The sequence below is a fragment of the Mirounga leonina genome, unplaced genomic scaffold (assembly GCF_011800145.1).
Source record: "Mirounga leonina isolate KUSES-001 unplaced genomic scaffold, KU_Mleo_1.0 Mir_114, whole genome shotgun sequence".
NCBI classification, from domain to species: Eukaryota; Metazoa; Chordata; class Mammalia; order Carnivora; family Phocidae; genus Mirounga; species Mirounga leonina.
Window position 1 is genome coordinate 25,483,814 of NW_023270265.1, and position 24,744 is coordinate 25,508,557.

Consider the following 24,744-nt stretch of genomic DNA (forward strand, 5'->3'; position numbering starts at 1 on the left):
ACCATGACCGGAGAGGGCTCTTCCCCCTTGTCCCTCACTGATGCTCCCAAAGATAGACGCAGGCAGCCACTGAACCCTACTTTCCCTTCAAATCCCCAGACTGAAACAGGAAGCGGGGCATTCTTCTGTATCATGGGTTCTGCCCTAGAGGACTGTGACTTATTAGCATTTTGAAAGCAGTCATGCTAATGAATTATGGTGCTCACAGTGGATTGAGGCCAGTGGTCCCTGCACCAAATATTGCCACCATTATCCATAGGCAGTTTCCTTCTATTTGAGCTTTAGTTTAAAATAAGGAGAATGGAGTGGTTTTGTGCATTGCTTCCAGAGCATGATGTAATTAGCCGACTTTGCAGGTGCTTTCATTTAAAAAGTAGACTTCTGATCAACCCGCTGAGATTACACAGCTCCACTGCAGTTATCATTCCCTTTCTCCAGATTCATTCCTTTTATCTTTTCCCAGTGGAGATGATTTCAGGTTCCCCATGACAGTCCTTCCAAATCCACAAAAGCATGGAGCAGGAGAGAGGTCAGGAGCAGTGATGTTTTTCCAGTGTCAGTTGACATCTGTAATGTGCTTTGAGATCGATAGGGACCGTTTCCTCCCAGAATATACAGGGAGTCTCTAAAAATAATCCTTTTCCTTTGTGAAATGTGGTAAGTGGCAGTATTCCTTTGGGTTGGCTTTTGTGTCATAAACATTTGGGAACCATTAAAGCTCCATGTAATGTGAGCGAGTTCATCTGGGCTCCTAACTTGGGCTGATTTGCAGAGTTCACATTGTAGCTTTGACAGAGAGCTTTTGGCATTTGGTTGTCTGATGTTGAATATTACCCCAGAATGATGAATTTTAATAATCCTAGTTTGTACTCCTATAGACCTATGTAATTAAGCTCCCCCATCCAGTTTGGAGAACACAGATGGCCCATGGCACAGTGACCATGACCGGAGAGGGCTCTTCCCCCTTGTCCCTCACTGATGCTCCTAAAGATAGACGCAGGCAGCCACTGAACCCTACATTCCCTTCAGATCCCCAGACTGAAACAGGAAGCGGGGCATTCTTCTGTGTCATGGGTTCTGCTCTAGGTACAGGTGTCATGAGTGAGGCAAGCATCCCAGAGCTGGGTATAGGTTCATGGGGCCCCGCCTATCGGTGCAGAGGAGATTTCATTCAGCCCCAGTTAGAGTGTAAAATCCTTTCCCAGCCCACACCCAATTTTGCCCCAGGGTCTTCTCCACCCAACCTCAGTAACTCCAACTTGCTGTCTAGGACAGATGTCCCTTGCAGCCTGACCATGCAGAGGCTGCAGGAATGCGGTCTGTCACACTTCCCCACAGCACTTGGGAGTCTAGAGCAGAAAACCCTGCTTCCCACCAGTCTCCAGGGCCAGCTTGAGGGTATGATGTAAGCAAGAGTGGACAAGGGATTTGTCAGCTGCTTGGCCTACCTCCTGGTGAGGGATTCTGTGGTCAGTTTGATCCCTGTTTGATCTGTCCCCTCTAAGACCTCTTTGACTCTAGTTTAGCATTTTCCTCTTCACTTCACTCCCCCAGCCTGGGCCTCTGCTCTTAGGAAATGCCAAGGGGAATTATACAACTTGAACTAGTTTGCCATGCTGCTGGGACACTCGTCTGTTACTGATTTCTTCTCTTTTTTTATTAAAAGCATTTCCATTTCCCTTGCTCAGAAACCTCTGAGTGTATGTGCACAATTACCAAAATGCCAAGTCATCAGCATCCTACCTATTGAGGAATGTCAGGCTCTGGGACGTGAAAACATTGATCTTGCACAACACTCAGATGAGCTGGGACTTTCTTTGCCGTGAAGTGAGGGTTTGTGTTTTGTTTTTTGTTTTTTGTTTTTTTTTTCCTTTCAAAAACTGCTTTTATAGGCCCGACCTTTATAAGACAGTTGTATCTTTCAGTGTTGTGAATCCTTTGGGATTTTGAATAAACCTTCAATAACCTTGTTCTTACTTTTAAAAAACGAAACACAATATGCTTCTCCTCGTCGCACAACAGTGATGTCGCTTGCATTTGACGTGTGGTCCTGGGAGTGACAGCAGGTGGCATGCTTGTGCGGGGTACCAGCGAGGACCAGAGCTCTGGGCTGACAGGGAGGTGTTTGTGGCCTCTGTTTCCCACAGAGTGTGGAAGTGATTCAGGCAGAGCCTTCTATGGATGGAAGTGGTCTAGTAGATAAGAGAGGCCTGTCTCCCTGCCATCCTCCTGGAACGCGCCTGGAGCTGTGATATAAGGGATGACAGATGGAAGAGCACAGGTGGGGTGTGTGCAGCACGTGTCCCACCAGGCAAAGTGGAGGGTTGTCAGGGAGAGATGGTTATTTCTCAGGCCCTGCTCATACTCTCTCCACTGGTTCCAAACTAAGTTGCGGACAAGACCCACCAGGTCAGGATACGGCGTTCCAGACTCCACTCACACGACAAAGAAGTCACCCTCCTGCAGGACTGCCTGCCCCCTTTTCCACAGCAGTTACCCTGAGGAAGCGCCATTGACTTAACTTTGCAGCCAGCACCCCAGAAGACCACAAAGGGTCTAGCCAAGCCAGAACGCATCAGCTTGTTTTCAAGGGACCAGAACCAGAAATGAAATGCATGCTCTTCTGCCCAGTGCTGCTGCCATTTACGATCACCTGGGTGCTTCACTCTTGTTCTCCATGGCACCATCACTGGCCTTAGTCCGTGGTCACTGGAAGAGGGTCTGGCCCTCCCATCACCCAGTGGATAAGTAGGGCCCTAGAGACCTGACGCCAGGATCCCCAGTTTCACATGCTTTAGGTAAACAAAGTCCTGGTGTTCCCTGTGGCCTCCTCCTCAAGTTACTGGGCCAAAGCCCGAGGCCCCTTGGTGCCTCAATTCTCATTGCACACTCTCTGACTCTGTCCAGCCGCCGTGTTGGAGTGTCCTTCTATCCGCCCCTAAGCTTCTTGGTGTAGTCAGCTTCCCCAGGATGATTGTAAGCTGCAAAGGAAAGGCTTTTCAACCCAGGATGATTTGAGAGCTCTGAAATCTTTTTTTAAACAAAATTTAGATTCTACATTAAAACTCTTTAGGGGACCCTTAGGTGTTGATTCATTCACTCTATACATTTTTATTGAGCACCTGCTCTAGGCCAGGCACAATGCTATATGTACTTAGTGGACCACAATGACCAGAAAAGACAAGATCTCTGCCCTCATGAAATTTAGCATTGAATTGAGTAGACGTCACAAGTGCAAACACGTAATGAATTAAAACTTGTGAAAAGTACTTTGAAAGAATGAACAAGGGACAGTGATAGAAAAAAACAGGGAAACCTCAGGACAGCCAAAGTCTTCAGAGAAGGTGGCTTTCAGCTGAGACCTGATGACTGAGACCCAAGGCGGGGGGAAGGTGGGCAGGAGAAATGGCATCTTCTGAGGTAGTGGGGGCACACTTGTGTGATTGAGGGCAGCCGAGCAAGTGGGGGAGGGGAAGAGAGTCCCCAAGATGAGACCAGACAGGGAAGCAGGAGTCAGGTCATGGGGGGCTTTCGGGGACAAAGCAAGGAGTTTAGGGGTCCTGGTAATTGGGACTTGAGTGGGGACAGAGATAGAGGCCGACCGGCTTATGTCGGAAGTGGAGGTGAGAGGGCCTGGTGTGGGGCTGGGGGAGCGGCAGGAATCAGGGGCGCCCCCCAGGTTTCCGGCAGTAAGTGATGGAGTATATGTGAGGGGCACTTCCTGAGAAGGGGACACTGGAATAGAGTCCCTAATTCTATAATCCTATCAAGGCAGCGATTGTTATGGTTTTAATGAGAAAAATGATGCAGCCTGTTGTTATTTTACCCTTTTCACTCCCTGGTTTGCCGGACAACGGTAACAGCCTGCAGCTAAACAGACCGTGAACCCTCAAGGACTCGCTCCAGATAGATGCTAATCAATTATCTTGACTGGTGGCACCATTATCTTAGGAGACAGGACTGAATTCCCGAGGTTCTCCCCTGAAAGTACAAGGAGCAGAAGCTCTGAGGAGCCACACCCTGCATCCGAGCTCCTGAACGAAGTCTGTGTTACCAGCGGCTGGCTGCACAGCCCCTTGCCCTGTGGGGAAAGAAATGCGGAGTGCAATTCTCTCCCTCAGGTTTATTCTGTGGTTGAGATTACGTGAGGGTCACCTGAAGAACCTTTCTTCTCTTGATCCAGGAAGGTGGTTCACATAATCCGTTTTGAAACCAAGTGACGTGGTCTTAACTGAACTTTCCCTAGAAGCAGTTCTTGAAAATGGGAGAACAAACCAACCAACCCTGACTCTGAACATTTAGGATGCCTGTGGGTTATTCCAGTATCCCCCCGCCCCCACTTAGGCCTAGATGGAGTCCTGCCCTAGACCCACACTTTAGAGGACCCCACTTTGGCCCTCCTCAGTTCTAGCCCTTTCTGTGGGGCGAGGAACTCACAGGGCCAGAGCCTGTCTTCTGCCTTCTGGACCACACTTCAGATAGGGGAATCCTGGAGTGCCTCCCCTAAACAGCGCTGGGGGAATGGGACTGGGAAGCCCCTAGGGCAGGGGCTGTTTGTCCCCATACAGCCCTGTTTTATGTTTTCCCTTTTAGCAGAAATTCTAAGGAGCTGGACCTTGCCTTCCGGGTTTTGATGGTATAATTGTCAAGGACAAGGATAGAACATATTTTAACAGTTTATTAATGCGACTCAAATAGGTACCCATATAGTTTGTGGGCCTCTGCTTGTCCAGGGTCCTGCCAGTGTTAGGGCAGACCTGAGTCATCCCCGCTAACGTACCTCACCACGGCAAGGATTGGTCGTATGTGCCGTCAAACCTAAGGCTTGTGAGTGGAGTTTAGATCCTGGTAGAGGATCTCTCGCTCTGCAGCAGCTATACCCACACTCACAGCACGGTCCTCATGTCCTGCATTAGCCCAAAGACCAGAGCTGAGAAAGGCTGTGGTCCACCTCTGCCCAGCTCCTCGCTGGTGGAGGTTGTGGGGAGCAGGAGGAGCCTGAGCAGAGGGGAGCCCTGAGCCTCTGACGGAAAGGGTGCGGGCCCGCGTCGACCACCCAGTGTTAGCATTGCCCAGAACTCCTGCCGGCCCTCAGTAAACACCTCTCTCTCTCTCTCTCTCCCCCCCCCATCCCCCCCCCCCCCCGTCTCTCTCTCTCTCTCTCCCCGCCCCCCGTCTCTCTCTTTCCGCCCCCCCTTTCTCCCCACCCGCCTCTCCTTGCCTTTTCTCCCTCTCCCCCACCATCTGCAGTAAACCGGTCCCCTTCTCGCTGCAGCGGGTTGAACCGCTCCGAGTCTCCAAACCGAGAGCGCAGCGACTTTGGGGGGAGCAGCACCCAGCTGTGCGGCGGCAGCAACAACCTCTACACTCCTGACTACTCAGTGCACATCCTCAGCGATGTGCAGTTCGTGAAGGTAATCCGCCCCCGCCCCCGGCAGGGCCATCGCTCGCCAGCCAGCCAGCCCCAGGGGGCAGGGGCACAGGATGCGCATCCCAGCGCCCTCGGAGAGAACGCTGGCTGGTCATTGTTCCCTGGCTTTATAAGGGCCCTTAGGATCTCCTGACCCCCATTTCTCGTGTGGGGAAACAGAGGCATAGAGCGATAGGGAATTCGCTTGCCTGAGACAAGTTGGCAGCAGAACCGTTTCCTTTGGATCCCCTGCCGTTGGCACCAGCTTGCTTTGGGGTTTTTTTTCAAGATAAATTTGCAGGTGATTCATAAACCAGGTGTCTAGAAGAAACCACACTATGATTTTACGTATGATGGTATATATTTACATCTTACCGTTCCAGGTCCAAAATGCAATTTGGCATGTATGTTCACTGTTAACCCTTCGTGTAACCGTCCTGCCCTTGGCCATCGCTGGGCTGTGTGGGGCTCAGGGGAGCATCACTGCACAGGTGGGAGAAGCAGCGATGCTCATCGCCTTGTAGTTAAAGGGTGGGGAGCTGTTTCTTCATACTCCTCATTGAGACTGGGATTGCACAGAAACCTAGAATTTCCTCCTTTCTCTTGCTTTGATAGGCTTTATTTTGTTTTGTTTGCTAGCATTCTGCAAACCGTTACATGCTTGGGCCAGAGATCAGGAGTGAGTCCCATTTCTCCAAGTCCAACTAAACACCCGATGAGTTCACTTGGTTAATTGCAGGCTGGATTATGAGAGATGTGTTAATCACAAAGGTGGGAAGAGGTCCTCTCCTGTCCAGAACACAAGCTCCGATAATTTGAGAGCAGTGTGCGCTGGCTGGTTTTCTGTGTTCCAGAACCTTGCAGACACCCTGAGCTGAAACTGTAAGGATGGAAAGTTACCAGAGGCAGGGGCTGAGCCTGGAGGGTGGGGTGGGGTAACTGTTTGTGGGGTACTCTGTGCATGTGCTTTATGGCTCCTTTGTCTGAATGATCCACTTAGTCTTACCACCACCCTGTGAGGTAGGTCCTACTGTCATTCCCATTTTAGAGATGAAGACATTGGAGCTTGAGGAGTCCAGGGCTGGTGGGTGGCAGAGCCAAGCTTCAGAGTTGGGTCTCTCTGTCTTCAGAGTCCAAACCCTCAAATCCCTGGGCTTTAGGGAGAGTTATGGGAAATCAGAGCTGAAGGAGCCCCAAGGAGAAGTGACTTTGGGAACTAACCCAGCAATACTCATGGGTCTATATGAACGGAGACACTTAACAAATCCTGTATGACAATGAAGGTAAAGCCTCAGAAAACTGAAACCCATGATTCCCCTCCCTGCGTTCAGCCCTGAGGCCCTCTCACTGCAGGCCTTCCTCAGAAGTGGAGGTAGGGAAAATGTGAGCAGAGAAACTATTATGCCAGCTCTTGCTGGTTTGTAGTGCTCGTCACATGGTTTGTGGGAAAAGAACTTGAAAGTCACAGTATGAGTAAGTGGCTCAACCATACTGACCGCATGCCTACTCTGTGCTTGTCTAGGCTTTGGCAAGGGACTGTGGTGAACAAGACCCTAAGCTCCTGCCTTTCTAGAGCTTCTGTGCTAGGAGGGGGACAGAGAGGATAAACCAGTAACCACAGCGTAAAGAACCTAATTTCAGGTAGTGGTAAAGGCCGTGAAGGAAACAAACAGGGTCGTGGGATAAACAGGGATTGGGCAGAGTTGGCAAGGGGGCTGCTTGCTTTAGAAATGGTTATCAGAGCGGGCTGAGAAAAGGACATTTTGGCTGGGACCTGAAAGGGGCGGTGGGGAGAACTCAAGAGAGAAACCACGGAAGCAGGAGAGAGCTTGGTGGCTCATGGATCTGAGTGCCTGCACACAGTGCGCAAAGACCGAGGCTGACGCGAAATGACAGTGGAGGCTCAGCAGCCATGTCCTGTGGCATCTTTAGGCCGGCGGGAGCCCCCTGGATTCACTGCAAGTGCACTGGGAATTTTTGTTAAGTTTGCTTCTCAGGTCTTATCATTTGTCTTAGTTTGGGCTGCCGTAGCAAATTGTCATAGACTGGGTGACCTCAACAAACACTTCCTTCTCACAGTTCTGGAGGCTGGAAGTCCAAGTTCCAGGAACCAGCAGATCCAGTGTCTGGTGAGAGCCCATGTTCTAGTTTGCAAATAACTGTCTTCTTGTATGCCCACGTGGTGGGAAGAGACGGACAGGAAGCAAGCTCTCTTCTTAGCAGGACACTAATTCCATCCATGAGGGCTCTACCCTCATGACCTAACTACTTCCAAAGGCCCCACCTCCACCTATCAGCACGGGGCGGGGGGTGGGGGGGTGGGGGGTGGATTTCAGCATATGAATGGGGGGGACACAAATGTTCAGTCCCTCACATGGTTTATATAACTCGTTTAGGAAATCAGTATGAGGATTTGGCTTGCTGGTCTGGGGAGGAAAGTGAATGAGATTTTGAGGCGTCCTGTTTAATGAGCAACTGTGGTGAGCCCAGAGTTTTCTGGAACATCTCTAGGTGTGCATAGATTGGAGAGCAACTTTTAGGGGATGGAGGGGGCAGCTCCTCAAAGAGCAATGTGTTAAGATGAACAGCTAGCATTAAGTATGTAAGGTTCTTCTTAAAACTTACAGGTGAGCTCATAGACATCCAGGCCTAGAACATAAGGAAGGGGGACATTCACAGCTAATGAGGAACATAAAAGGGAAGTGTCTTGCCTGGCGTGAGACGGCGGACAGGTTAAAAACCCCAAACCCGAGGTCCGTCCTGAGGTGCAAGTGTCATCGTCTCGGTCAGGCAAGAGGACCAGGCTGTGACCTGGGGCAACTGAGCAGCGCAGAACATGGTCCTTTTTCCCACCTCGACATTTTGACATTGAGGAGACTAAATGTCAAAAGAAGTTGAGGGAAGGCTAGAAACCAGTCGAAGTATTATTCAGAAGCCTCCTTCAAATCATGGCCCCCATCTCTTAAAAACTTCAGTTGTAACAGTTCTATAGAGGGAACTTTGGGAGTTCAAGCTGTTTGAATGCAAGTGTGTGTTTTGTTTTGGTGCTGGTTTTCTCTTTTGTTTTGTTTTTTTATATAAGTTAAGATGATGTCTTAGACTAAAGTTAAAAATTTCTTTCTGCTGATGTAACAGACTTGTTAGGGCCATTGTTTAGGCTGCCCTTTTATTCCCCTCGCCCACCTGCCCCCTCCCCCCGTTTTTAACAGAGGGCGAGCTTTTGAGGAAGCTAAAGAGAAAACCGTGCAAGAAGGCTGGTCTCACAGCCCAAGCCCCTGTGACGGGCTGCAGGAAGATTTTGCAAGGGCTTTTCATGTCCAGCAGACTGAGGTTCCAGAACATTTATTAAGTCCAGGAGTAATTTGACTTCAAGATAAGCTACAAAATTAGATAGAAAGGTGTATCTAATGATTATCTGGGAGAACTATTAAAGCTGGGATTAATCATAGTGAATTATGAATGAAGGTACCAAAGCATCCTTATGAATTTTTTAAAATTGTATTTTGTAAATATCATTATTAAATTTAGGCTATTTGGCAGATGTCTTACGGTCTGGATTGTGTAACCGTGACCAAGATGCCCCATCACCATCTGGTGGCAGAATCCCTAAATTGCAGGATGGTGTTTTGGGGGATGAACATCCTAATGATAGGAGAGACAGCACCCTGGTTGAAGGTTAACTTCTGAACACGTTGGCTTCGAAGTCAGAATGTCCAGAAGGGCACACTTACTTCTGGTTAGTTTCAAGATAAACAGATCTCCATTTCCTTTGTAATTTAGTGGCTGCTTGAGTTCTTAACTGGCCATGTGTAAGAGAAGACAATTTGATTCAAGCTATTGCTAAGAAATGGTTGTTTCTACAGTAGTAAAGAGAGAATAAAAACACATTGCCTTTTGAGCAGTGGTTTGATTCCCTCAGTGAACCAGTCGGTACGTATTTATCGAACATTAATAATGGCTCTAGACACCATGGTCTCTCTAAAGAAATATAAAACATATCCTCTGCCTTATGAGATTGAAATCTAGTTAGGGAGAAGAAACACAGGTTAAGCTGTAGTGACCCATGCAGGGCAGTCTCTAATGGATTACGAATTCATGTGGCACTTATTTGAAACACGATATTGCTGGAGAACGTACTAGACGTTTAAGAATTAGGAAAGAGGAGGGACACTGACAAAAGGCATGTGGAAGGCAAGTAGACAGAGTTCTTCAAGGGACAGTGAAGAAGCAGCTGAGCTGGCCCCGTGGTTCCCTGGGGGCTGTGGGAGAACCACTGGCCACGCAAGGCCACATTATCGAAACTGGGCAGAGAGGTTCAGGTTGATCTGCTGGACCTTTGCTATCCAACCCGGGAGCCAGCAGCCACATCCACGAGCACACAAAACGTGGCTCGTCCAGACTGATGGGCCACACCTGTAAAATACTGCTGGATTCCAAGGACGTAATACAAAAAGAATGTACAAGTCCCCGTTCATAATTTTATGTTGACTCCATGTTGAAGTGAATTTTTTTTTTTGATATGTTGGGTTAAATGAAACATTATTCACATTAATTTCACTTATTTGTTTTTACTTTTTTAATGCAACTATGAGAGAATTTTCAGTAACCCGTGTGACTCCAATTCTATTTCTGTTGGACAGTCCTGTGCCAGAGAGGAACGAGTTCTCAGGCGGTTGAACAGGGGAGCAAAGTGACAAAAAGTCATGCTTGAAGCAAAATAACAACTTGAGAAGAAGAAGGACTGAAGGGGGAAAAAAAGAAAAGGAATGCTTGAATCTAGAAATGCAGCTGGGGAGAGGTTGTTTCCTGAACACATTTTCTAGAGTGGTGCCTTGTCAACAATTTCTGTGAAGGTGACATGTGGTCAGGGCAGTAGTTTATGATTTTTTTCTTTTTTTAATTTAAAAAGAGGAAGCATTGTGACAGCAAGGCTGTGAGACCGAAAGAGAAGGTAGCCAGTGGGCGGTGCCTTTCCTTTTACACAACCATCTGCTGCCTGTGTGGGTCCTGCCCCCACACACACCCCCACCCCTGCCCCGGGCAACCCCACCCCCACCCCCGCCCCCACCCCCACCCCGGCACCGCCATACCCAGAGCCACGCTTCTGCCCTGATATGGGTCCTGGCTGTGGTCGTCTGAATCTTCCCTCTAGCACCATTGACTGGTGGTTATCCAACACCTGTGTGATGCATCCCAGACAGAGAACTCAGGACCTTGTTAAGGAAGCAAGACCAGAAACAATACTTTATGCCCAGCTCATTTCTTACTCCAGAACCATGCTTAAAGAGGGTTAGAGTTCCTGGATCCTTGATTCCAGCTTACTGGAGGGTGATCTCACTTTTTCTTAAGAACAAAGAGAAAATGGTACGGCTCACTGTGCATGCAGCCTGGACAGAACCTTTCCAAAAATAAACTAAATACAGCACTTTGCAACACTCCCCAGAGGCTTCTGGCTTGGGGACCACAGCTAATGTACCAGCTGACTGGAGCCCTGAGCCCCCAAATCCATTTCAAACCAGAGTACACCCCCCTCCCTCCTATCTTCCCTCACTCACCGGCTCTCCTCTCTCCATCTTCCTCTTCTCATTGTCCCCGCTTGGAATCTCCTTCCTTCCCCTACTTTGTCTTTTGCTTTATTTTCTTAGTTAAGAATTTACTTTCCTAAGACCTCATCCTGCTTTGGCAGCTCCTCCACTCCTACTCCGGGGTCAGAGGGACCATTGCCCCTGCCCCCACCTCACCTCATGCCGTGCCGTCCACAGTTTAGACATAATGAGATGGTAGGTTTGACCCCTCTCTTTGAAGTGTATGCCCATTATAAAGTTAACTTGTGAGAGATGGGTGTGGATGTGTTTTAAACTGTCATTTCTAACAGCTGGACGTCAGGTTCACTGGTGTTATCTCATTATCTCTGGGCCTCTGTTACGGGCTCAGAGAGGTTAATGATTTGGCCAAGGTTGCCCAGCTTGAAAGTGGCAAAACTGGGACTAAACCAGAAGCCAAATCTAAACTAACTGGTTAACCCAAAAAGAGTAATATGCTTTGTTGAGCTTATCAGGTGTCATTTAGGAAAATTTTCTGTTCTTTAAGCCAGGAGGACCCGCGAGACTCCAAAGCAGGCTTCACCTAGAGGAAGGCTACGGGCACGGTAGAGAATTGGGTTTGATGGTGACACTGGTCCAGGCCGTGTGCCGGCTTCTTGTCACTCATCAGATGCCTGTAGACCCCAAGCCTACAAAGTAGTTATTGGGGCACCTGCCCTAAAGGGTTGTGAAAGCAGCCCCAGGGCAGCCGAGGGACATCCATTCCCAGAGCTCAGAGCCCAGGCTGAGATGGTTGCCCCTGGGGAGCAAGAGTAAAAGGCCTTTAACCCCAAATATCCAGGTTGCAGGGGCACCATTATCAGACTCTGGAGTCTCCCGCTCTGGGAACTTAGAATTCCACCGTCTCACGTCCCCTTCCATCTCCCTGGCTCCAACAGCACTTTCCCAGGCAAATTGCACAGCGTAATAGGAGACCGTGCACTGGCTAGGATTCTGAAAGCTTGCTAACCGTCAAACTTCAGACAATCCCTGGACATTTTGGGGCCTCGTTTTCTTATCTGTACAGTGGGGATCCCAAGAGCTCTCATGCCTACCCCACATAGTCGCTATGAGCAGCAAAGGAGATAACACATCCCAGTGCTCTATAAGCCATAATACGCTCTATGGATGGAAGGTTCCATCCTCATATCCCGACCCCATATCTTCCATATCCATATCCTGCAAAAGCAAGCTCTTACGAGTAACACTACATCTGAACACCTAATATCAGTCCTGTCTCTTCAGGATATTTATAGCACCGCCAGCAATGTATATGATTTCCCCTCAAAATTAACCCAGTGATGTTTTAAATAAGAAATTAAGAAGAAATGGCAAACCAGTTTGGTGAAAAAGCTATCAGGCATGAATTTGTTACTGTCAGTAAATAATTTATCTGTGAGCTTCCTGGTTATAAAAGCAAAGAGCGCAAACATAGTGGGATATTTGGATTCTCATCCGGTGTAAGGAAGTACATCATTTACCTAGAGAAAGGAGCTTTTTCCTGGCAGTAATTTCTGGGGAAGGGTTTATCAAACGGATTTCTATAGGACTATGGAAGACATCAGAAAAAAAGTAATACATATTGGCTTCATCTGTAGTTTTGCCAGAGTTTCTGTTCTTCATATGGAAGTTTCTTATTTCAGCCCTCGACGCAAGCTGGGGGTCCAGTAGGAAAGCTGAACATCAGTGAAGGCCATTATCAAGGGGAGCCAAGATAGTAATTGATTACAGGGGGCGTTTCCAAGAGTCCAGAGCTGTGGTTCTCAACCGTGGTGTGCATTGGGATCACCTGGGGAGCTTTAAAGGATCCTGATGTCTGTGCCCCACTCTCAGAGATTTGGGTATAATTGCTTAAGGGTGTTGTCTGAGTATCAGGATATTTTAAAGCTTCCCAAGTGATTCTCATGTGCTGCCAAGGTTGAGAAGCACTGTCCCAGAAGGCATGAATAATTAGCATGTCACTTTGATCCTTTCTCTGAAGCACTGAAAGTCCCTGAACCATCAGCATGGGCTGCATCACAGACAGTTGGTGGTGAAATCTCTAATACATGCCTGATGTTCTCTGGGATTGAGTCACGATAAGGTTTAAGACTGAGGGTAGGCTCCAGAGTTGACATCTCCTGGGGAAATTTCAGAACCTGACTTCTCTCACTTCCCAACAGAGGGGGCTGCAAAAGTCCACAGTCACATTGACTCTGTTGAAGACTTTAGACAGATGCTAAGTGGAGACCCCCATCATTGCATGCCATAAAACACAGAGCATAAATTTTTGACCTGAAAAATATCAACGCCCATTAACGCTTTGTCGCTTTATTCATCTGACTCCTTTAAAGGGGGAAAGAAGAAAAACCTGAGCAGGACTGTGTCTGATTTTAACTAGGTCTTGAGTCAGTGGTTCTCAGAGTGTGGTCTCCAAACCAGCCGCATCAGCATCACCTGGGAACTTGTTAGAAATGCAAACTCTCGGGCACCACCCCAGACCTAGTGAATTAGAAACTTGGAGAGTGGGGCCCAGCAATCTTGCTTTAACAAGCCCTCCAGGTGATTCTGATGCTGAAGTTTGAGAATCACGGTTTTAAACTATCAAGAGAACTGTATCCCCTCTAATGGACGACAGTATGGCTAGAAGGTTAGGATCTCTGCATGTGTCTGTCCCATAAGAATCGCAAAAAGACACGCATTCTTAATTGGTGTTTTGTGTTTAGATTAGTTGTGCTTAGAGTTTGCTTGATCCGCATGCAGAGTCAACCCAGAGCATGTGAGGATGGAGCAGTCTGGGCTTGACTCCAGCCTTGGGTTTGACCATCACCCACAGCCCCCAGGGAGGCCAGGCGTGGGGCACATCCCAGCCACCAGGGAAAGGAGGGCCTGGAGGACAGGTGCTGAGGAGTGGGCAGTTGACGAGGGGCCAGAGTCGGAAGAGCCCTTGCCAGATACAAAGCCAGCTTCAAGCCACCTCTGTTCCAACGTGGAAATCTTAACCATGCCCTCTCCTGTTTCCAGCCACACACCCTTCCTGTTCCCACAGGTAATACCAATCCTGCCCCTAAAGGAAAGAGGACTATGAGCAGTTTGTGGTTTTGCCAGTTGTCTAGCCAAATGCAACGAAGACGGGAGGAAAACACTGAAGGGGCCGTGGTACGTGGGAAGGATGTAGCGCCGTGTGCCATTTTCATTTTTCACCCAGGGCCTTTCACTGATTAACAGTATCATGTTTCTATATTGGGTGGTGCAAAAACCAGCCTGTTTTTACTGGAAACAAGGATATCAGGCAGACGTACACCCAGAGAACAGGGATGACCGATAAACCTTTCCGTATTGCAGAAAAGACATTGGATCCATACTTTTCCTGCCTGGAATTCTGGAAGCTCCCTTCTGGCCTGGCTAAGCCCGACTCTCTAGATGCTTTTACTTGTGAGGCTTGACACATCAGGAAAATCACGAGGAAGACTCCCATGATCAGAGGAGACAACTGGGAGACCTCTGCTGTGCACTTCTCCCACATAGGAGCATGAGCCCACATCCGGCCGTGGCCCAAGTCCAAATCAGAAATGCCTGCGTGCTCTCGGGCCTCAGCCTCCAGCTTCCTGACGGGAGGACCTGGAACAGCAGAACTTCCCTCCCCATAGTCCCCGCCCACTGACCCTTGGGAAGAGTGCCCTTTGCAATAGTATCAGCATGCGTTTAAAACTTTGCAGTGGGCGACTACCCTGCTAACTGAAGGTACCCCTCCATCCTCTCCTGAGTCTCAGGAGAAGGTATGGCCCCTCCAGGTGCACTGAGGAGCCCAGAGCCAATAAAAAAGAGGGTGGTGACGCAGTGGCTCTCAACTGCTAGGCTGGTACAGCTTGGGAGAGGACCCAGGTCACGGATCCTAGACCACAGAGGTCAGGAGTTCCAACGCACCCCAGCAGAGCTGCTTCTGAGCTCGGAGAAGTGGACCACACCCAGAGAGGGCTCCGCCCGCTCCTCTTGAGCTTCCTCCCCCCTGTGCCTCTTTCTTCTAGATCACACGGCAGCAGTACCAGAATGCACTCACCGCCTGCCACATGGACAGCTCACCCCAGTCCCCTGACATGGAGGCCTTCGCTGACGGAGACTCCACCAAAGCCCCTACGACCCGCGGTACCCCCCAGACCCCCAAGGATGACCGTGCCATCACCCTCCTGAGCAACAGGAACAGCCTGCCATGTAAGTCGGGCAGGTGGGCTGGGCTGCCATCCCGAGCCAGCTGGAGTCTCAGGTCTTCTCCAGAGCAGACTGGTCACACACTTGCTGTCCTCCACAGGCAGCCGCTCAGATGGGCTGAGAGGCGCTGGCGAGGTCGTGGACCCGAGGATGGAGGAGATGGCCTTCACCCAGGAGGACGGGAGGGGCCTCGAGGAGCAGAGCACACAGCAGCTCTTGCTGTCTTCTGCAGCCGTTCCCACCACAGCAGGTCAGGGAGGAGGTCAGGCCTCGCCGTGGGTTGCTGGGATGGCCCGGGGAGAACCGGGCGAGGGGCTCCAGCCCCCGTGTGCTATTTCCCACCTCCTCACACAGCGAGCGAGGGAAGGGGAACTCCCGCGTAGAGAGCACCAGCCCCTCATCAGGCGCGTCACTCCATTCTCCCAGGGAGACAATGTGTCAGGCAGGGTCAGGAGCAGGTTTCCACGTGGATTCAGATCCTTGCAATTTTCTGTTTCCTGACCTTAATAGGTAAGTTTCTTCCTTATGTTAAGAGATATAAATCTCGGTGGCTAGGTCATCAAGTAGCTTTGTGCATAAATGAGATAGCAAATACAGAGGGCATCTCACAGTGCTTGGTACCATGCTCTGGGCATAGTAGGTGGTTCTCATGAGACCTACCTTACAGATGAGGAAACTGAAGTCAGCCGTCACTCTTACTGGCAGGGCTCTTCCCTTCTTTGGGCCGGACGTGATCTGTAGGACTTGTCCTGAGCTCTGCGATCATATCACCTCCCTCTGAGACTTGCAACACTTCCATCTTGGCAGTGGTATTGCTCTGAGCTCCCAGTGTCCCACCAGTCCTGAGATCCTCCTGTACTTGCCTCACTGAGATCTACTTCTCCAAGCCTTCAGCCGTGCCTCTGCTCCCCCCAACCCCCACAAGGCAGCAGTTACCCCAGCTGGCCTCCTAGATAGACCCGCTGCCGTCCATAGTCTGAGACCCCTCAAGTCCAGAGCAATGACCCAGCAAGTGCTCATCCATTTTTGTGGTCGGTAAGACAGCATATTTGAACTTGTGGCTTACTCAGAGTATCCGGGACATACATAGTCACCGTTCCGGGAACATAGAACAGATGTTCTTTTTCTCCCTCACACACTGAATTTAGTAGCTAAAGCATGTAGCAAGAAATTGCATCAAAGGAACAAGAATGGAGAAGACAGTCTTTGGAGTTCAGCTAGTCCATCGTCCTTGTGTGACACAGGGGACCTTGCATGAGGACCCGGAGGTCCGGAGAAGGGGCTTGTGTGGTCTACATACTGCATTGGAAGCAGGCACCCCCAGAAGTGTCCACAACCCCACTCTGCCTCCCAGGTCAGGTTCTTACCTCACGGGCATTAAGGGCCTGGGCCTCTTCCCGGCTTTGAGATTCTGTGCCCGTCTGAATCCCCACTGGGTTCGGTGGGAGAAGATACAGACGTGTGCTTAATTGTTATCGAGTCCTGTGATTTCCCAGGTCTGAGCAGGTACTGGAACAAAATATCCCCACCTCCAGGGTACTCAAATGTGCTCTTGGTCTGGCAAAGATACTGAACAGAGAACATCTTGTCCTCTTTATCTCTCTCCTGCCAAATAATGTTTGGATAGTTGGAGTCTCACTCCTGATCTCTTTGTTCCTTTTGTGGCACTAAAATGCCCCTTGCTAATTAACGAGAGCCCACAGAGACCTGGGCACCCCTCCCTGTTACGGCCACCACGGCCTTGCCTCTGGTTTGAGCTGCCACCTGCTGAGGAGCATCAACCAGAATCACCCTTCCTGGACTCCCTGGGTGTCGGCAAGACTTGAGTTCTTTCTTCTCTCCTTTTTCTCAGCATCAGATAGTGAGTGTTGTAATATCAACCTGGACACAGAGACCAGCCCCTGCAGCAGCGACTTTGAGGAAAGCTTGGGCAAGAAGCTGCTGAGAACCTTGAGTGAGTAGCTCTTCACCCAGATGAAAGCCTCCCACCACCTGGTTGCTAGAAAAAGCATGTTAGGACGTCACTCCTGGAGGAGGAACCATTGACTCCTTATGGGAACCTGATGAGATACACCCATGAAAACCCATAACAGGGCTTGGGCCGGTACTGTGCCCTTGATAGTTTGGGGATGTGTCCCATTCAGTTGGTGGTTGTCTAGGACAGGAGTCTGCAAGCCATGGTCATGGCCAAATCCTGACCTCCCTCTCCTGCCTGTTCTTGTAAATAAAGACTTACTGGATGGTAGACCCATTTGTTATCTTTGGCCATAATGGCAGTGTTGAGCAGTTGCAACAGGGGCCAGATGGCCTGCAAAACCTCTAAGATTTACTATCTGGTCCTTTAAAGAAAGAATTTGTGTCCAGGAGACATCAGTAGAAAGGAAAGCAATATCCTTCATGGAAGGAAGTCGATAGCAGGAAGAACAAGGTGAAAAATACTCCTTCCTGAAAACAATAGAGCTGGGGACAGACTGCCCCTCCATCCTTGAGGACAATTATGTGATTACCCCACCTGCCCCACTGCAGAAGGAGGATTGTTTCCAATCTACAGAATGTAGATCCGTGGGAATGGCTCCCAGCTATACCCACCAAAACCCTGGCTCATGGAACATCAAAGCCTGGGAGACCAGTCCTCTCTCAGGCATCTGCCCATGAGTTGGGCCAGGACCTTCAGGGGATGGAGAGATGATCCTGAGGCATTACATGGGCTTTACTCAATCCTCTGGGGTGGGGGGTGGGGGCGGGCAGGGAGGCGGATCTCCATTCCACCGACACCAGCCTGGCTTTCTGGAGATGTCATCTCAGGTAGAAGGTGTTGCCCTAATCCTTCCAGATGTACATAGGCCAATACTTGCACCAGGATTCCATGCAGATTACTTCCTGCCAAACTGTCAAGGGCTTTGTCTGCATTTCTGCTTTTTCCCGGCCAGAGATTGACCCTTACCAATTGTTTTCCAGGTGGTCGAAAACAGAAGAGGTCACCCGATGGAGAGAGAGCCTCTGAGGAGAACTCCAATTTAATGCCTCTGATCACATGACGGGGCAGACAGTGCTTGCTGGGTATGTGAGATTCAGCGCTGAGGGAGAACCCACCCTCCCATCTTCTGCGTCTCCCGAGGCCTCCCACAGGTGACAGAGCATTCTGCTTTCCTTACCATCTCCTCAACCCTCACTGTCAGTTTGGCAGATTTCCCCTTGTTGCCTCCAGTTTGACTCAGAGCCTTGCTGTGGCCATTACGTATGGAGGTGCCTCCAATGGAACATGCTAGAAATGGTCTTCTCCACAGTACAATCTGGGACTAGAGAAGAAAGGACCCCAAGCTGACAATGCCACTTTGGGACCCCTGACCCCCCTTTCGTTCTTTGGGATCCCCTGATGCCATATTTCATGCTTCGCTCAGCTCAGAAGGCGCCTCTGGCGGACAGGCGCAGAGGCCGTGGGGTTAGTGCAGGAGATTCACTGAGACTTCCTCCAGGACTTTAAGGCAGTGGGACCCAGCTGCGTTGGCATGGGATGGTACAGAACAGAAAACTGTCGGTGACCGGTTTCCTGTTAGGTAAGGGTTCTAGCAGCCAGGGAAGTGTGTCTCGGCCGGAATGGAAAGACCGTGAGATGGAACCTCAAGTCACCGTTTTTTCCCAGGGACACATCTTTTTGGCTCCATATCAGCAGTTCTCGATCCAACAATAAATCTGCTCTGAAAGAGGAGGAGCAGAGAGCAGAGACCCAATTGGGAGCCAGAGATGGAACTTCAGGTTTTAAGTTGAAATCAAAGCAAGCAAACAAACAAAAACTTACGTAGAAAAATTCTAAGCTGTTAAAGCAAGTTTAGCCATGACAAACCAAAGAGTGCCCAGGTCAGCCAAGAAGGATGCAAGCTCTCGTGGGACTTCAGTGTCCATTACACAGGAACATTGAAGAATCGCTCTTCTTTTTCATCTGTTCCCTCCACACCACCCCTCCCCTTACTCCTCCTCCCCAGCAGGTCAGCTAAGTGTACTTTATTCCATGAACTTCCTAGATCTTTTTTCACCTGATGTTGGAGCAGATGCAATTCCAAGTATGGCCACCAGATGGCAGAATGACTCCATACCTGCTTCGAGAATAAAATTCAGATCACTAACCACATAGCCAACCAAACTTCAGGAAAATGTTGGAGTAAGTGAAGGTTGTCTTTGGGACACCTGTCTCCCTTTCTGTCTCCCATCTCTTGAGTTCCCTCTATCAGGGATCCAGTGATCCCATTCTGTCTGCTCAATCTCCAAACCATTCCCAAAACCTTTCACTGGGATATACTATCCAGGCTTACCTTGCTTGCCCCCAAAACCACTCATCTCACACCCCCACACCCATTCAATCAATAATCACAAGGGGAGAGGGGGAGACTGATAATTCCTCTGGGTCATTTGCATCTCAAAAGAAAATGCTAGCCCAAAGGAACCTTTAACTCAGGGGTTCTTAGTTTGGGGGTCAGTCACCCCAGGTGGGTCCATTATTGGACTTCAGAGGGTCTGTGAAACCCCTCATACTGTCAGAGTTTAGTGTATGTGTTCTTATGTGTGTTGTCCAGAGGGCTAAAGCTTTCATAATATTCTCAAAGGTCTCAGACTCACAAAGGGTTAAAAACCACTATTTTAGCTCGTGGAACTTTCAGCCCAAAGTTTCTGCAATGCAGAGTGAAGTGACTAGGGGGCAGTTCGAGACAGACTTTGAGAGACAGGCGGTCTTCTATCGTACCGATGGGGAAAGCTGACACCCGCCAGGAAGTGAAGGGCTTCAGAAATCCTTGGCATACCCCAGGGTGTGTTACCATACCCCCACGTAACTTTGTCCCCTCTTCCCCACCAAACCAGAGCAGGTGTTGCAGATGGGAGGGCCGCGGCACATGGAAGGAAAGACTTTCCAGCTGGAGATGCCCTTTCCAGCAATGGATGATTGACTTCCTCCCCCTTGCCTGGCTCTGCCTGAGGCTCAGCAGTGCATGACCCCTAGAGAAGCCCACAGCTGCCACCCATCCCCAACACCTACTTCTGCCTCATAGGAAGAGGCCAAGTGTTAGCCCTCCGTGCTGGGCACCTGAGACCCAAACCAGCCAACAGTGAGTTTCAAGCAAGATCTGTCATCATGCAATCTTCTTGTCCGGCTGGCCACTGGCCCAATGGGGCCTGCCTGGCTAGTCCTCCTTTCATTATCCCTCAGGCCACAGGGCTCAGGCCACTGCTGTTGAGTTACATCCATCCCTTTGCGAAATCCCAAAGGAGCCTGTCACCACTCCCCTCCCTATTCCCTGCTCCGTTCCCCGAGATTTTCTTCAGGTTAAAAAAAAAAAGATTTTAAAATAAAGCATTTATGAAGGCTTAATAAATTGTAAATAATTTTTTTAATAAAATGAAAATGCTTTTCCTGGAATGTTTTTCTTGCCCCTGGAAGAGCTCAGTTCTAAAGTGGTTTCACATGGGAGATGAAGGCTGGGTGGGGCGCGCGGAATTGTCTCAGCTGAGGCCCACCTGCTTGAGACGGAGGCTCTCAAGGCCAGGTGTGAGGCTGCAGTTAAGGTTACAGGAAAGCCCGGGCACTCTATTCTGGGCGCCAGATGGGTAAGGTTTTGCTACAGCGAATGCCAGCAATGAAAAGTCAAACCCAAATGAGAAGCCAGAGTGTGAATGAGAACAAGAAGTACGAAGTCGGTAATGAGAAGGGCTGGCATTTGTTGAACCCACGTGATGGGCGAGGCACGGGGCTGGGTGCCTTCCAAGTTCAAGGTCTTGGGAGCCAGCCCTTGAGATAATGTGCTGGGCGCACTGCCTCGCTTCCACAGACCCTTTGGAGAGGAACCGAAGTGGCACAGATCCAGTGGGAGCTGGGAAAAGTCACAGGGGAGGTGGGCCAGGCATATTGGTCAATGGTAAGCCAATGGGAGGCAACAGCCAGAGAAGTGAGGAGGTGTGTTCGGGCATCTAACGTCTTTGTGGAAGGAAGGTTGGAATTTGACACTTACTAGGGGTTTCTCAAACCCCCACCAAGGTCAAGGTCAATGAGTGGCCTATGGACAACTACAGATTCCTCCCAGGAGCCTCCAGAGTCAGCTACCCTTACTAGCAATAATCATAAATGACAGTAGCAGCTGTTTGGGTGAAGGCTTTCTGGTGAGGTGGCTTCCATTTAAGGCGGCCCCACACGAGGACAGCATCCCTTGTGAAGAAATGGGGGCCTGGGATCAGAGCCCCTTGGGAGGCCGGAGCAAATTAAGGTTTTTTTAAGCACTGTGCTAGGATACATTTGCTTGTTTCTGTCTCAAAACCACCCTGCAAAGTTTAGTTTACGAAACGGGCTCTGAGTCATTAAGTGGCTTGCTCAAGGTTACACAGCAAGGAAGTGGCAAGAGTCTGGAGGTGGGAGTGCCCCTCCTCCTGAGGGGACAGTCCTGCCTCTGAAATTCACAGTGTGCACCTGCGTGAGAGGCCCTGAAGTCCGACTACGGTAAAGAAATCTGTGGAACTCCCAAAGCCCAGCTCTCCCCAAACCAAACACAAAACGCTTTTTCACGTGAGCATGGAGGGGACTAGAACATGGAGGGGAACATCAGCCTATATGTCAGGACAGAAGGAGGGCCCAATTCCCCTTGATTGGGGCTTTTTTTTTAACACAAAAATATTTTAGAACTTTGGTAGGGACATTTTGGTTTAAAGAAGTGTCTTTAACCATTTTTTTTCACTCGTGTCTTCCCCCAAGAGAAAAATTAAATTCTCCCTAACAAGAGAAATGAAATACTAAGAACTGAGGCTTTGTGGAGTAGATCTGCACTTTGGAGGGCCACACACCATTTTACTGTCTCAGACTTCTCTTGCCCCCTTGGAGATACTGTCACCTCTTAGTTTTTTCTTATCAACTAGCAAATCCCTCTAGAGCACTCATTTTAAACTGTGGCTTACAACCCATTAGTGGATCACAAAATCAATTCCATGGGTCTCAATCAACTTTCATTTCTTTAGTGAAACAGAACCCAATAGGACAGAAACTATCGGACACACTGCTCACAGCAAGGGTAAACACTGTTGTGTTAAACTTCCGTTTCAGGTGTGTGTGTGTGAGAGAGAGAGTGTGTGAGAGTGTATGTGTGAGTGTGTGTGTGAGCCATAAATCTCTCTCTTACCTTGCTTGCCCCAGACAACTAAAGCTTGGGGCTAGGGACACAACCATGCAGACTGAGCAGGAGATTGACACTCTGGGTAGAGATGACAAGCTTTAATGATACAGCCAACACTCACAATCACAGTTGGCTCTTCAGACAACTTGATCTTTGGGGCAAGATTTTGTGCAGAGTCAAGCAACACAGAAGCCCAGGAGCGACAGAGGCAACATTCTGGCTTCCAGTAAGGGAGGAAGATAACTACGTCTCATGATCAAAGTACCTTTTTATTCTTCTTAAATAAAAACCTTAATTTGCTCCGGCCTCCCAAGGGGCTCTGATCCCAGGCCCCCATTTCTTCACAAGGGATGCTGTCCTCGTGTGGGGCCGCCTTAAATGGAAGCCACCTCACCAGAGCAGATTCCAGTCCTCCGGAGTCTCTATCCGTGGCACACAGCGAGGCTGATGCAGGCAGGGAACACACAGGACAGAGGGCCGCTTTGGTGGTGCTGGTTTGGGTGGTGTTTCTTCACTGAATTTTGGTGGCTGCTTCATGGATGGAGGTGGCCACATAATCTAGATTTTTCGTGGTTAAGCCACACATGTTGATCCGACCACTTGGCAGCAGATAGATGTGCTTTTCGTTGACCAGATATTCAACCTGCTTGGCTGTTGAAAACCAAAAGAAATAGGATGAGAGTAGGAGGCATCCTCTCAGCAATGGGGGTTCAGAGATTCCATGACAATTGCCGTTTTCCTTCTTTCCCCCAACACAGAAAAACAAAATAAAAGGAGCTATTTTTATTCAATTCAAAAACATAGGGAAGTATGCTCCATTGATTCTTATTTCTAATCCCCAGAAAGTTTAATATGGCTCCTCCCAATGGGAAATTTTAATGTGGGACTACCTCCCAACGGAAGCTTGCATGTTACCTTCACCAGGACACCCTTTTAAAACAAGCCTTAGACTTAAGAACATTCCACTGATATGAAAAACTGGTTTGAAGTGCTTCCTTTAGCTCTTCCTTAACCCCTGGAAAGAAGGGGGTTTGCTTCTCCCCAAACACACAGCAGCAAACTCCCTTTGACGTTTCCTTCTCACAGCACATTGTCCAAGGCCCTGTGCTAGAGGTAGTGGGTAAGTGCTGTGTGCATGAACCCGTAGGCTGAGATACTGCCAAGGCCCCTGTAACCTGGCACTTCTCAGGTCCCTCATTCACACACACACAGGAGGGCTATCCCGCGTGTTTGCAGAAATGCTCATGCAGGAAATAGGAAGGGACTGCCTATCCTTCCCTTATGCCACAATCTCTAGAGATTTTTGGTTTATTGCAAAGGCACGAGACAATTTTATTTGATTTTTGTCTAAATAATTAGCACCCTTAATTAGCACTATTGATTTGAAGGAATGGGTAACTGTCATGGACTGGATGTTTGTGTCCCTCCAAAATTTCTAGGTTGAAACCCTAACCTCTAATGTGACGGTATTAGGGGCTGGGGCCTTTGGCAGGTAATGAGGTCTGGATGACGCCCGGAGAGTAGAGCCCCTGTGTTGACAGGAGTGCCCTTATAAGAGACTACGGAGCTGCTATGTGTGTGCATGTGCTCTCTCTCCCTTTCCCATACCCCCAGCATGGGAGGACACAGCAAGAAGGCAGCTAGCTGCAAACTCGAAGAAAGCCCCCACAGGAACTGACCACGCTGGCTCCCTGATCTCAGACTGCCCAGCCTCCAGAACGCTGAGAAAAAAATGTCTGTTGTTGAAGCCAGCTAGCCCATGGCATTATGTCACAGCAGCCCGAACTCAGATGGTAATAAAATCTTAATAATCAGAGGAACAGAGGGAGGTAAGATGGTGGAAGAGTAGGGGTCCTCGTTTCATCTGGTCCCTTGAATTTAGCTAGATGACTATCAAATCATTCTGAACACCTATGAATTCAACCTGAGAGGTAAGAAAAGAATTGCTGGAATTCTACAAATAGAAAGGCGACCACTTTTTGCAAGGTAGGAGGTATGAAGTGAATTGGAGGGGATTTATCGGAAGATAATCGGCAGGGGAGGGAGCCTCCGGAAGCTGGCTACCGGAAAGTGATACAGCCCCAGAGCGCAAAATCGGAACTTTTAGAAGGCTGCTCTGGTGAGAGACATCCCTGCCTGATAGGTGCTCAGTTGGCTAAGAGGGGCAGAATCCTAGATGAGACAGTGTGGTCTCAGGATCCCCGGGGTCACGGAAAGAATGGGGGTGCCTGAGTCACTCCAATACTCGGGAGACTGGCTATGGTCAGTGAGCCCAGGAGTGGGTGCTCAGCTTGGTTTGCCATAAAGCAGGAACTGCTGCAGGATCGGGTGACTGCTCTCCATCCAGGGGCCCTGCAAGCAGCAGGCCCTCAGCAACCCTCCTCCCTCCCCCAGGAGGATCGGTGCGGGTGCACAC

General features: G+C 49.4%; 2 protein-coding genes across 5 annotated transcripts in view; one reads left to right on the forward strand and one right to left on the reverse strand.

The window, feature by feature from the left end:
- Positions 1 to 20,447, forward strand: part of CNNM1 (cyclin and CBS domain divalent metal cation transport mediator 1) — a 59,852-nt gene extending 39,405 nt beyond the window's left edge. For 2 of the 4 annotated variants that reach the window (XM_035026873.1, XM_035026855.1), the window contains 5 exons: positions 5,251 to 5,414; positions 15,000 to 15,183; positions 15,281 to 15,430; positions 17,033 to 17,134; positions 18,139 to 20,447. In XM_035026873.1, the coding sequence (XP_034882764.1) occupies positions 5,251 to 5,414; positions 15,000 to 15,183; positions 15,281 to 15,430; positions 17,033 to 17,134; positions 18,139 to 18,218 (680 nt within the window). In that variant the 3' untranslated portion in view covers positions 18,219 to 20,447. The remainder of the gene's footprint in view (positions 1 to 5,250; positions 5,415 to 14,999; positions 15,184 to 15,280; positions 15,431 to 17,032; positions 17,135 to 18,138) is intronic. The other 2 variants (XM_035026881.1, XM_035026865.1) reach the window with 1 other exon arrangement.
- A 1,964-nt stretch (positions 20,448 to 22,411) lies between these two features.
- The window catches only part of GOT1 (glutamic-oxaloacetic transaminase 1), a 28,707-nt gene continuing 26,374 nt past the window's right edge, over positions 22,412 to 24,744 (reverse strand). The window contains exon 9 of the mRNA XM_035026894.1: positions 22,412 to 22,979. Coding sequence (XP_034882785.1) covers positions 22,840 to 22,979 — 140 coding nt within the window. The 3' untranslated portion in view covers positions 22,412 to 22,839. The remainder of the gene's footprint in view (positions 22,980 to 24,744) is intronic.